The 14,257-nt window shown below is 38.1% G+C and overlaps 1 protein-coding gene across 3 annotated transcripts in view; it reads right to left on the bottom strand.

Moving 5' to 3' along the window:
* The window catches only part of CNTN3 (contactin 3), a 348,839-nt gene that overhangs the window by 15,667 nt on the left and 318,915 nt on the right, over positions 1-14,257 (bottom strand). For all 3 annotated transcript variants that reach the window (XM_045493570.1, XM_045493569.1, XM_045493568.1), the window contains one exon: positions 4,415-4,598. In XM_045493570.1, the coding sequence (XP_045349526.1) occupies positions 4,415-4,598 (184 nt within the window). The remainder of the gene's footprint in view (positions 1-4,414; positions 4,599-14,257) is intronic.

Below are 14,257 nucleotides of genomic sequence, written 5' to 3' on the forward strand. Positions count from 1 at the left end.
GCCATTTGGATGCCTGGAGAAGGAGCCTTCTGGGCAGAGGGAACAGCAAACGCACAGGCTCTGAAGTGAAAGTACAATGAGTGAGGAGGAAAATAGAAAATGAGTCAGAGGAGGATTTGGAGGATGGATCATATAAAGCTTTGTTGAGCATTATAAGGATTTAGTACTTACCTGAAGTGAGATGAAAGGGGACAGCCTGAGCATCACTGTGGCCTTAGGGAGGCAAGGGTGGAAACAGGCTGAGCAGTAAGGGGTCACTGCCCTGATCCCTGTGAGGATCTGCAGCTTGTGAAAGCAATATGATGTGGTGGATGCTTGCACAAGTCCGATTCTGAATCAGTTGTTGGGGTTGAGAGAAAGAGAAGAGTTGAGGCCTATTCCAAGATTTTTGGCCTGAGCAACTGAAACACTGGGATTTAATTCACTGAGATAGAGAATACTGTAGAAAGGAAATGTTTTAAATGGAGTGGATGGAGCAGTCAAGAATTTAGTTTTAGGAATATTCAGTTTGAGGTCTTACTAGATGATTCTTGAGGACGCTGTTTGAGTGCTAAATCCATCCATACTCAAAGCCAGGATTACCACTTGACTTTTTAGTTATACAAAGCAGAATATTTGCCCTACAAATTCTTTTGTGCAATCTCTGAACATAAAATTCTCAGTCTGTTTCCTTTTAGAAGCCAAGAAATTTCATCATTTACATGCCATCTGCAATTTTTCTTCATCAGTGCCTTTAGACACAAGATGTTCTTAAGAGTTAGCTCTCCTTGGGTTGCAAGTAACCATCTTAGATTACTTAAAGAGGCTAATTACCTTCGAAATGCTTCCAAAAAACACCAAGTATTTGGATATCAAAAATTAAGTGTTTAATGGAAGCAACAGTATTTAACTTGAGAATCCTTGTATTATTTTACATTAATCAAAAATAATCACACAAGATCCGTACTGCTATAAAGTCTTGCATATTGAATTCCGTGATTACAAGTATATGAAACTTGCACATTTTAAGCAAGATGGTAAAAGACTACCGTAAGTGTTTTGAATTCACAATGCTCAGTCAAGAGGAAGTATATTTGATTAATAATAGTACTTCAGGCTGGCCTGCTTCTTTAGATGCCATTCCTCCAATTAGCTACCCACTCAATATTTAATGAGTGGTTCCTAGCGCCATGCTGGGTACTGGGGCTGGATGAACAAGACACAGAAGGATTCTTTCCCCATAAAGTTTACAATCCAGAGGGGAAAACAGGTAGCAAGAAAGGAATCAAAGATGTTATGCTAGTTCTTTATGCCTGAAGCATGATGATAATGCTCTTCAGAGATAATCACAAAAACCTTACCAAAATTCTTAAATAGGATTTGAAGCTAAATCCACGTCAAAGGTTAGGATGGCTTTTAAGAGCTCCCAGAAACAGTAATAACACTGGCTTTAAAGGATTCTGTTTTACTTGCGTTTTTGTACCTTTAAAGAAAAATTATTAACATAAAATTGAAAAATTAACACATGCTATTTATATCCAAACTTAGAATAATTAAGGATTTCAATTATCTCTAAGCGTTTCCCACCCAATATAGGAAAATTTCCCCTAATAACACTTACAGATCAACACGCACACTCCCATTCAATTGCAGCAATAGGGATGCATCACGTTCAGAGGGATTTCATTCAATTGTTGGGATTTCCATCAGACTAAAAGCTCTGTGAACAAAGGAGTCCAGTCTATCTTTGATCACCTCACCCACTTCCTAAGTGTGGAGTAAAATCCCAGTAAATACTGGTGTTAAACGGGACGTGGATATCCTAATTATATGGTTGAAAGAGAGGATAGCACGCTGATTAAGACTATGTCTGGATTTGGATGCCTATACTGCTACTTAGTCTGTGGTCTCAGCAAAGTCATACAACCTCTATATGCCACAGCATCCTCATCCTTGATGAGAAGCTACCATCACCTTCCAACCCATGGTGTTGCTGTGAGAACTGAGAAGCAATACATGAAACATATCTAGAACAGTCACAGCAAATTACGCAGTAAGTGTGAGCTTTTAAAATCATAATGACCATCGTGATTGGTGCAAACTTCTACTTTAGACTGGGTATTTATATTTTACACCTAAATCATACAAGGGTTTTGCTTCTTTTTACAGTTTTATTTCACTCATTGTACATTATCATAATATTCTTATTGATCTGTAAGTCTTTTCCTTGTGCCTTACCAATTTGCTAAGTTCCTCACTGATTCCATGATGTCATACTGGCTTTTACAATCATAATTTTCTAGCAAGTAATCACATCAATTATTAAGTCAGAGGAAAGAGCCAGATAAACTTGTTTGCATATCTTCTTGCAATCAGAATTTTTGATTGATGCTGTGCTTTGAATATATAAATGATGATGTATATTTAAATCTTACTAATTCAGAATTGTTACTGAGAATACCAAACATATTTAGCAAGAAGTTCTAAACACCGAATATTTTTAGTTCAAGTATTTCCAAAACCAAATACCCCTTCATCTAACCCTAGATGTGTAGTATGAGTAAAAGATTGGGTCAGGCTTCTCCTAATAATTAGTGAGGGATAATACTGAATTATGACATGTATTGGTTGCTTGTGCATGTATGCCACCAAAGATTTATAATGGCTTGTTGCTAAACTTTGCTCTGCAATCTCATTATACTAAATTGGTAACCAAGTTCTCTTTTATATAGATAATACAAAGATGAACATGTGAACTTCACTGATTAAATTAACACTGACTAATTAAAATCTAAAGTAGTAAAATTATGTTTTATATGTATTTTAACTTATCCACAATGCTAGCCAATTATATTTAATTTTATATTATTGGTGTAATTTTTACTAAAACTTATTTATTTTTATTTTATTTTAGAGAGAGAGAGACAGTGCAAGCTGGAGACAGGGGCAGAGGGAAAGGCAGAGAGAATCTCAAGCAGGCTCCATGCTTAGGGCAGAGCCCAATGCAGGGCTCGATCCCATGACCCTGGGATCATGACCTGAGTTGATATCAAGAGTTGGACACTCAATTTACTGAGTGTCCTATATTGTTGGTATACTTAGCAATTGTATTTAATAAGTGTATATTCTCCACAAAAATTTGGCTATTATATATGGAGAGAGAAATGCAGTAATGAAACTAGAAATCAAGCAAAATTAATGTCTCATTCCTATATGAAGCCAGTTAAGCAAACATTTTCACTGAGTTAATAAATTTTGAAAACAAGAAAATAATAGTTTTCTGTAAATAAAAGTAATGCATTATTATGTTAAAAGTACTTAATCTGTCATGCCCACTTTCCTTACCTGTACAATGGAAAAAAATAATGATACCTACCTCATCTGGTAGTTAGGAAGTTTAAATGTGGGAATGCATGTAAAGCACCTGGGACATAGAATGTTCTTAACTATTATCAGCTATGATGATTACAAGGATAAGGACAATTCAAATGGTTGTATTGCAAGAAGTTATTAATACACTGATTAAAAATATACTTGTGCTATCAGTTTCATTGATATATATGCGGGAGACTATGGAATTGCAAATCACTGATTTTCCTGTGGTCTAATTTAAAGCCAAGTTATGTATAGTTTGTAAATGATGCTTGTGAATTTACCTGTGAATATTTAGCTAACAAACACTCAGCGTTGAACGCAACACTGACATCTCTGATTATATTTTTTAAAATATCAGTATATTCATGTGGACCAACAACTTCTGGTGGTAACTTTTTAATGCACATTGCCATCTTTTGAATAAGGTGGGAAAGAAAAAAAAAAGGAAGAAAATCACTCTCGACTCTTCAGTGTGAACTTTAACTTATTCATGTTTAACAGAAATCATCAAGCTTTGGGGAACTAAAAAAACATGAAAATAAACTAAGTTTACTTACTTTATTAGTTTTTAATGTTTATTTATTTTTGAGAGAGAGACAGAGACAGAGACAGAGAGCGAGCAGGGGAGGAGCAGAGAGAAAGAGAGAGACACAGAATCCGAAGCAGGCTCCAGGCTCTGAGCAGTCAGCACAGAGCCTGACACTGGGCCCGAACCCATGAACCATGAGATCATGACCTGAACTGAAGTCAGATGCTTAACCGACTGAGCCACCCATGTGCCCCTACGTTTACTTATTTTAAAAGAAAAGTAGATAGACTTGAGTAAACATCTCACATTAAGATTTTTTCAAAAGGTACACATTTATTTTCATTTGAGTTTCTATCTGAAGATTCAGGGATATCACAGAGACAAAGACAAGGGTGACTTGCAGTTTACGAGCATTTGGAACTGGGTTTGTAATATTCATTGTGCTTAGGGACTTGGGTTGTCCATTTTAAATGATAAAGAAGGCTATCATAAACTACTTCCTTGCCATTCAAAAAATCGGAATATACGTACGAGTTTTCTTTGTGGTTGCATTCACCGCGGTGCTAAAGGGACCAGCACCAGCACTGTTGTAAGCCCGGACAGCTGTGTAATATGCCACATTACTCTTCAAGCCACGGAGTCTGGCTGACGTCTCATTTCCCGCCACTTTCACTTTGCTCGACGATTCCTCTTCTCCATTATTCCAGTACCGCACCTGGTAGACAGAAAAACAGAAAAGATGCAAAAGGCTGACACAAACAATACCACCTTTTATATTAGGTGGTTTTCATTAAGATCGGTACTGTAACGTATTTATATTCAACTATTCGAACATAGACTCATTAAGGCCCTACTATGCGCTAGGTGTTCCATTAGGTTATCAAGTGAGACAAAAAGGGACTCCAAGAGAAGACAGAGAATAAAAAGTACACAAAGAAGCCAGATAAAGTCAAAGAGAGTAAGTGCTAAATACTACTAGACTATAGCTTATAAAGGGGAAATGAGGGTGAAATCCAGAAATTTAAAAGAGCAAGCTGCTCTCACTTCTTAGGCCCTAACCAGCCAGGACCGAGCTCAACTCCAGAATGCTGACAGCCCTCATGAACCTCCACTGGATGGTGGAGGTTCCCTCTGTGAAGAAAGTGAACTGTCAGAGAAAGGACTATCCAAAAGCCAGCTGGCCACTGGATTGTACTACAGTGATGGCCAGCTGTCAACAATCCCACCTGTGCACACAGAGCTGTGCAGGAGAAAAGGAAAGCCACTGACATAGTTATGAATCGTGCAAAATGATGAGATGTTAAAGATAAATGCATATGTAGTATACAGTATAAAGTAAGTTAAGGAGGATATTTAATTAAAAAAACAAATAAGGGTAGGAAAAATATGATAAAAATACATGTTCCCTATCTCTAAAGTATTACTATGCTTTACTAGAAAGAATAATACTTTTCCCAGAAATATTACATGAGAACAATTATTTCCCTACATGTATGTATATATGTATATACATATGCATGCATATACATACACATGTATATGTGTGTGTTTATTTATATGTTTATATTTCTATTATTCACATTATATTTATATATAGGACCCCTTAAACTCATGTAAAATGCTGTGTCCATCCATATATAGGTGTATGCGCATTTCTTTTGGAAATGAGTTAATTTTTATAAAAACCTCAAAAGAAGAATATAAGCCCAAATGATCAGGACTAACTTGAATATGTAGTTTTTACACCTTTAAAGCACTGAATTAACACTCAAAGTTGATGATGACATGTTAGCAAAAAAAAAATCCACATATCTTAACAGGTCCCATTTGCCATCATAAATGAAAACTCCACGGATTTTATTCATTAATTAAAGATAACATGCAAAAGAACTGTCTTTTATAGAGCCACAGCTAAGTAAATTGCTAATGGATACCAAAAACTGGCATACATTCTGAACTCAACAATCATAAATACTAGGTAGTGGTAGGTTCAGACAACTCCCAAATGGCAAGACACCATTCCCTCCCCTTGAAAGCATTATCTACTTAGTAACGAAGAATGACACATAACCAGTAATTAAAAAAAAATGTTACAGACTGACTTGTGGCCTTTGATATAGCATAGATTGGGGGGTGGGAAATCACAAAATTATGAGTTATTAAAATATCAACAGATGGGACAGCAGAGGCATTCAGGAGTAAAAGTAACTCAATCAGGGCAATCTGGCCTCTTCTTACGGGCCACTCTTTTTCTGATATGTCAAATCACTTCAATATAAGCTGTCTACAGAAGTGTTCCTTACATGACTAATTCAAAGAAGAAATGAAAATAATTTTCAATTGGCATAAAGAATATCGTTAATAAATTTATAGAAAGCACTTAAAAGTCCTTGATAGCACTATGCTTCTGAAGTACTCCGTGTACCAGAACGAGAGATTTATTTTTAGATCTAAGTTTCTGACACATATTAGAAATATATAGACAATGGAGAAAATTTGCGCCAAATTGGAATATATTAGTTAGAATTGATTATGTGATCTTCTTACATAGCTTTACTTAAAAAATTGAATATATGTGTATTAACTCAAACATAAAGAAACAAGGCAGTACATTAATATTCCCGATTTTCTGTGAGTAGTTAATCAATTGTGTTCTATAAACTTTTGGTCAAGAATATTTATAAGGGTTGATAATTACATTTTTAAAAAATATTTATTTATTTTCGAGAAAGAGAGAGAGGGAGGGAGAGAGAGAGAATGAGTGGAGGAGGGGCAAAGAGAGAGGGGGAGAGAGGATCTGAAGTGGGCTCTGTACTGATAGCAGTGAGCCCGATGCAGGGCTGGAACTCACCAACCATAAGCTGAAGTCGGTCTCTCAACCAAGTGAGCCACCCAGGTGCCCCGATAGTCTTTTTTCAAAGGAGGGAAAGGGAAAAAATAACGTAAGAAAAATAAAGGAGGGAAAATTATCTTTTATTAAAGACTAAGACCATGTCTTTCCTCCCAGCTGTGTTCTGGGTAAAAGTCTTACACCTGAGAAAATAAAATATCACTCTGTGCTAATTCAGATTTTATAGACATAACCACAATGCAGGGAAGAATAAAGGAAAAATATCTACATTGAAGGAAAATCTCTGCAAATATAACTGTTTTGAGTGTGTCTACTATACTTCAATTAAAAAAAAGATGATAGAGAATAAATATATGTGTATATATAAATATATATGCATACATAAATATATGCTATATTTGGTGTAAAAGAGTTAATGTAACAAAGACAGAACATGAAAGTTGCATCTACAAAGATGAGCAGAGAAAAATATTAGAAAACACATGAAGAACCCGCTAACAAGAAAGAAACTTAGGAGATTCAACTAGTGGGAGACTAGCTACAAGATAGTGATCTGAAGTGGATCTTAAAATAAGTATATTTAAAAAGTCCAGATTTATTAAAGAAGGAACTGAGTCTGTATTTGCCAAGAATAGAAGATTAAAAACAAACCCAAATTGGGTGTATTTGAAAAATACCAGAAAAATACAGTATTAAAAAGTAAAATCAGTGACAGAATTAAACTGAAGACTACATGATGGAAAAGAGATTTAATAAACCCTGAACATGGAGAAAAAAATAAAAAATAATGAAAACAAAGTTAAGAGATATCGAAGTCAAATGAGAAGTTCCAACCCGAGTTCCAGGAAGGATTAAGGAAAAGGCAACAATCAAAAGAGAAAATAAAATGTCCGAGAAATAAAATGTCCAGAACTGAAGACACACAGAAATTTTCACAAAGTAAACTCTGAGTTTAGTGTGTGGGAGGGAAATAAAAGGTAACTCTACTGCAAAGGACAGCGTGATAAGAATAGCTGGCTCTCAACATTTTCCTATCACGACAGACCTGAGTTATAGTTCACCCTCTTGAATAGCTGTGTGTCACTGTGCCTTGGTTTGCTAGTGCAGAGTGTGCACCTGTGAAGAGAAACCACTGCATTTCTGGGCATGGAGGACAGCCGGAGAGGCAGATGCCAAGCTGGGGACACACATCTGAAGCAGTGTCTGTCTTGGTCATTACCACAGCTCTACCACTCACAGCAAAGCCTGCACATACTAAGCATTCAGTATTGCTGGATGATCTGAACCAATGCCATCTCCATCCTTCCCACTACAGAGATTCACTGGGACATACTAAGAAATATATATTCGGTCTCTGCCAAGGTTTCCTGGCATACAGATCGCTCCAAACCCTTGGAATCTCCAAAGAGATGTGTCAGTATGTATGCTAATGAGCTATCTGTGGCTGCAGGATACCTTAAGAAAGGGGCTGGTTGCCAGGGGGACCAACCTTATAATTTGAGGGTGGGAACTTGCAGCCCCACCTACTGACAAGAGGCTAGAGGTTGAGTTACTCAGGTTGACTAAATATCACCGATTTAATCATCTATGCCTAGGTAGTGAAGCCTTCATGAGAAGCCCTCCCGGAAGGGTTCAGAAAGCCTTGGTGACCACACCAAGGTACTGGGACGGTAGAGCTCCTGGAGAGGGCATGGAAGTTCTGTGCCTCTTCCCACACACCACGTCTTATGAATCTCTTCCATTTGGTTGTCGTATCCTTTATGATACACGGATAATAGTAAATAAAGCGCTTTCCTGAGTTTTGTGAATTGTACCGGCAAGATCTCAAACCCAAGGAGGAGGTTGTGGAACCCCTGATTTTCAGCCAATCAGACGTACTAGACGCATCTGAAGTGTATGTGTGGGGGAGGCAGGTAGTCTTAGGGACTTAGCCCTTAATTTGTGGGATCTGAAGCTAACTCCAGGTTTATGGTGTCAGAACTGAACTGAATTTTAGGACACCCAACAGACATCAGAGAATTGATCAGTGTAGAGAAAACCCCTCACATATTTGGTGTAAGAAGTGTTTGGCGGATACAGCAGAGACGAAGAGATGGTTTTTTCCTTTCATCCACCAAGCTAAGTACTCAATCCTAATATTCTGTGCATCTATGAGACACTGGAATTCTAACTGCTTGAGGAGATAAAATAATTATTTTTCTTCAGAACCATAAAACCATATCACAAGCCAAAATATTTTTATCTGTATAAGTAAACAGAAACAAACCTGAGGAATGTCAGGATTTAAAATGCTACCTCTGTTTCTGCAAGTAATTTGGTCCTTCCAAAAACTGATGTCCCTGCTGTGAGGAGTCCTTAATATCATTCCTCAAAGGATTTCACTTAATTAAAACTTAACACAAGATGCAATTTATAAAAATAATCTATTGAAAAAACGGCACTTTTTCAGCCATTAAAATACAGGTATTAAGTCAGAAATACTATTTTAATAGACTAAAATAATTTTGTGTATGCTTAAAGATTTTCAGAGTGACAAATATTTCAACTTAGCTGTTAGACACCAAACATACTTAAATAAACATAAGGCAGCAAAAATGCAGTCAACAGTGTTTTAGAACACAAATCCAGATCTGTCTTCTACTCTTCTTTAATTGGTTCTCGGCTCTCAGGATGACCTGTGTGCTATTCGACCCCTGGCCCTGGCTTCTCACTGGATTTGGCCAACGGAAGGCAGATGAGAATATGGGAGGAGAAAGGCCGAGATATTTATTCCCCTGGATCCCTCAACACTGAGACCCAGTTTTCTAGGGATCACCTTTGTCTAATAAAGAACACAAACTTCCAGTTATAAAATAAAAGTCATGGGGACCTAATGTAAAGCAATGGTAATGGCAAAGGTAGATATTAAAAGTCCTCATCGCATGCATACAAGATTTGTAAGTATGTGTGGTGATGGATGTTAGTTAACCAGACTTACTGCAGTGACCATCTCACAATATATACAAATATCGACTCATTATGTTGTATACCTGAAATTAATATAATGTTGTATGTTAGTTATATCTGAAACACACACACACACACACACACACACACACACACACACACGCACACAACTCCATTTGGGCAACCCTCACTTACACACTAGTTGCTGTTCTCTCTAGCATAACCCATCCTTCCCCTGAGCCAAAGGTCTACATTTCATTTACTTGAATTCATTTTTGCCTGATTTCTAATTGTTTAAATATATCTTAATTGTCTCTCTCCAATTTTCCTATGGACATTCAACTCATTCTAAGATGAAGTTAATTCTTTGCCTGATAGTAAGGAATTAGACTCAATACATATTTCTTTTTTTCTGACAGGATTTTCATACTCTCCAAAAATTACTCAAATATTTGACATCTTTTCCCATTGTAATTACAATGTTAGGAACTAAGCACATTGTGTAGAGCTATTTAGAACAGGAGGCGGGACGAAGGTACCAGTGAAGTTACAGTTTGGCATTTTGCTTACATTTTTGGTTATGCTCCCCCCATACACTTTAAAAAAAAATCTACTAGGTTTCCTCCAAATATGCTAATCTGTATTATTTCACACTTGTAGACTTCTGTTTCAATCACTTATCAAGGTCATTCTCCCAACTTTTATTTTTTCAAGACACATAATGGCTTTAAAGAAACTGATGGTATATATTATTCTCTAACTTTGGAGCTTTTGCTCCTCTGGCACCCGCTACCCATGAACTTAAACATGCCGCATCCTCTTTATCACATCTGTATCTCTTGTTCCTATCCAAAGGGCACAAGAAAAGATCTGAGCCTGAGTGTTATAGCTTAGCAGATGAAATAAATTGGAGCCCAGGGAAATGAGCTCCTCAACTACTACTTGGTCAAATCAGAAAGAAAATTAGTCTAGATGCTAATGATGATGTGTGCTCAGCATGCCAGGTGGCACATGATCAACCCTCACTGAGATGAGAGAAAAGCAGGAGCTATTAACAATTTTAAAGCCATATTGGGGAAACTGCAACCCAGAAAGTTAGCCACATGACTGGTAATTAAACACTCTGCTAAGTCGTTTGTCTCTCCATGTTAGTGCTTGAGTCATTATTGAACCTAAGAAAATATATATTCTTATCTTGGTGTAACTATATAAATTATTTCTTAAGATTTTCCCGATTAGTCTATCTTTCTCTTAGTTTGTTTTCTTTGCCTTCCTACGTAACAAGCACTCGGGAAAGACATTTTCACTAGTTGTTTCCTTTCAACATGCGTATCCATGACGCATTTGGATATTAGGTCTGCTGTTCTTTATATACCCAGGGCAGAGCCAGTGCACCCCAACTCACAATTAATTTCAAGGAAGTCCCATTTTCTCATTGCCTGTCTCATTTTTTGCTTCCTACCCCAACGGCAACAACAGCACCAACAGAAACAATAGTCACTGTGTAAGTGTTTGTTTCCATATTTCTTCACTGCTTTTCAAATTTTTTCCCCCAAAGAAATCTCATCCCAATGACCAATACTCAAAACAGAGAAAAGCCCAAGTCTCTCTGGGCCATTTTGACAGTAGCGGCTTTATCTCATTTGATTCTCCAGTGATGCAGTATGTTATTTACTATTACCATCTTTATTTTAACTGAACGTTGGAGAGCCTTAATAACTTGCTCAAGGCCACACAGCAGTAAGAGAGTGGAGTCAAAACTGCATTTATCCAATCAACACATATTGTGTGCATGCCTCCTGTGTACCAGATAGGACTCTTGGCACTGAATAAACCAGCAGAGTTCCATGTCCCTTATGGAACTTCCATTCGATCTGAGTGGGGATGAATGCAAGTCTGTCTCATTCTAAGATGGTGTGGACTTTGTAAGATACTATGCTGGCTCTACTTGCATTATTTGGTTTTCTCTTTCATTCGATTACTCTCTGTTTCCTGACATGACCAACAGAGGTATGCTTCAGCTTTCTTATAGAATATTTTTTTTTTTTTTGAAAGAGAGAGACAGAGGCAGAGGGAGAGGGAGAGAAAGAATCTTAGGCAGGCTCCACGCCCAGTGTATAGCCTGATGCGGGGCTCAATCTCACAACTGTGTGAGATCATGACCTGAGCTGAAATCAAGAGCTCGATGCTTAACTGACTGAGGCACCCAGGCACCCCTCTTTTTTATTTTTTGTTTAAAATTTTTTTTTAATGTTTATTTATTTTTGAGAGACAGAAAGACAGAGACAGAGTGTGAGCCGGGGAGGGGCAGGGAGACAGGGAGACACAGAATCCCAAGCAGGCTCCAGGCTCTGAGTTGTCATCACAGAGCCCAACGCGGGGCTCGAACCCATGAACTGTGAGATCATGACCTGAGCTGAAGTCAGACACTCAATCGACTGAGCCACCCAGACACCCCTTTTAAATTTTTTTTTAATGTTTATTTACCAGGCACCCCTCTTATAGAATATTCTTATCAGCTTAAATTTATATATTGCAAAATTAACATCTGTCTGCCTCTATGCTGCCAAACAATTGCCAGCAACGGCTAGCTTTGCTGTGGTGCTTGAAAACCCACAAAGCCCATTTCCACATATTCCCTTACTTATTTCTCTTAACTATTTCACAAACTACAACCAGCTCTCAAATTATGATCCTGTGTAATGGTTTGTAAATGACAAAGTTATGAATGGGGGATGTGCATCTCCATCTACTTTTTTAGGCATGCAAAATATGTTTTTTTCTTAAATTTTCTTTAAGTTAATTTCATTTAACCATGGAGCATCATATCCCACTCAGCTAATGGGAAATTCAACCTCAATCACTGCGGGGGTCCCTATTCCCACACCCTCGCCAAGAAAACTTACTATTACACTGGTTTGATCCCGTCAGTTCCTGGACCGTGCTTGGAAAATGGGAAATCAGTGATCATTACTGCATATGGGAAATACATCTGTTCCCTCCTTGTGGTCTTGCTACCAACATGGACACTGCCAGATAGAAAGCTATGAGGCCATAAGCCTCAGATGTTTGTTTCCACCAAGGTCACCCAAAATTTCTCTTGTATTTTTTCCTCAGTGGCATTTCTCTCTTCTTACCCTCCAGGATATATGAAACTAGCTCCTTAAGGGCTTGAGCTTTGGAATCTAGGAAGCTAGGAAGAAAGGGCTCTTACAGGCAACATCTCTTGACAACCATCATAAACTCTCTGGAGGCAAAGAAGCTTAGAGTTGAAGAACTGCTTGAGGGTATTCACTGGGGAAAATTCCATAAGTTGATATTTCAAAATTCTTCTGAGATATGACGTGTACTTACGTGTTGCTTATTATTATGAGCCAGAAACTGTGAAAAGCATATTAAGTGTCTAGTATCATTCAATACTCCCCAAATCCTAATGAGGTTGAGCCAACTACTACACCATTCTGCAGGTGAGGAAAATGAGGCTCACAAAGTTTATGCAACTTTTCTAGCACATCCAGGGAATGACAGTCAGGGTTTAGCGCAGGTTTGAGCTCAGAACTACTTTCCTTTGCATTTCCTTCCATCTGACCTATCTGTCCCAACAATGCCATTGCTGTAATCATTTGGGAGCTAGCACGGGCTGCCCACCACCTTTCAGTGCTTCCATTCGCTGTCCTGGAATTAAAGGAACTTTCCAACTAAATGTTCTTGGCTTCCTTTAAGATGCTGATAAAGTTGGTTTGCTGTATCTGTGTGGGGTTTTACTTCTTTAAGTCTGGGCAGCTCTGTCTCTGATTAAGTTTCTTCGTGTCAGGACCCGAGTGTCCTGTGTTTAAGGGGCAAGAAGATATTTTCCTATGGATGCCTACTAAAAATATACATTAATAAGACTCATTCCTAGATGTTTGGGTTCAGGGAGTCCAGGGAGGGCTCTGGGGGTTCAACTTTAGCAAAAATTTGTGTAATTCTGGTACAGGTAGCACATGGTGCCCTCTTAGAGCATCACTGCTTTAGTCTACCTTTTCTCTATGTTATCATTAACATGTATTCAAGTCAATGTTTGGTTACCAGAAACAGAAACTCTCTAAGTTCAAATACAAAGGGAGTTTACTGAAAAGAAGGGCAAGGTGCCATTATGAAAAAGAAGACAGTGAGGTGACTTAAGAATTGCACAATTGTCTGGGGCGCCTGGGTGGCGCAGTCGGTTAAGCGTCCGACTTCAGCCAGGTCACAATCTCGCGGTCCGTGAGTTCGAGCCCCGCGTCGGGCTCTGGGCTGATGGCTCAGAGCCTGGAGCCTGTTTCCGATTCTGTGTCTCCCTCTCTCTCTGCCCCTCCCCCATTCATGCTCTGTCTCTCTCTGTCCCAAAAATAAATAAACGTTGAAAAAAAAAATTTACAAAAAAAAAAAAAAATTGCACAATTGTCAAAGAGGTATTCTGTGTTGCTTTCTCTAAGCCTTCACGGGTCCCTGTCTCCTCCATTCACTGGAGTTGTATGGGAATATGTCTGTTCCATCTCATCTCTGCAGACCAGCTTTGTCCTGCTTGCCCACGGCCTTCACTTGAGAAGCCTTAA

The sequence above is a fragment of the Leopardus geoffroyi genome, chromosome A2 (assembly GCF_018350155.1).
Source record: "Leopardus geoffroyi isolate Oge1 chromosome A2, O.geoffroyi_Oge1_pat1.0, whole genome shotgun sequence".
Classification (NCBI taxonomy): domain Eukaryota; kingdom Metazoa; phylum Chordata; class Mammalia; order Carnivora; family Felidae; genus Leopardus; species Leopardus geoffroyi.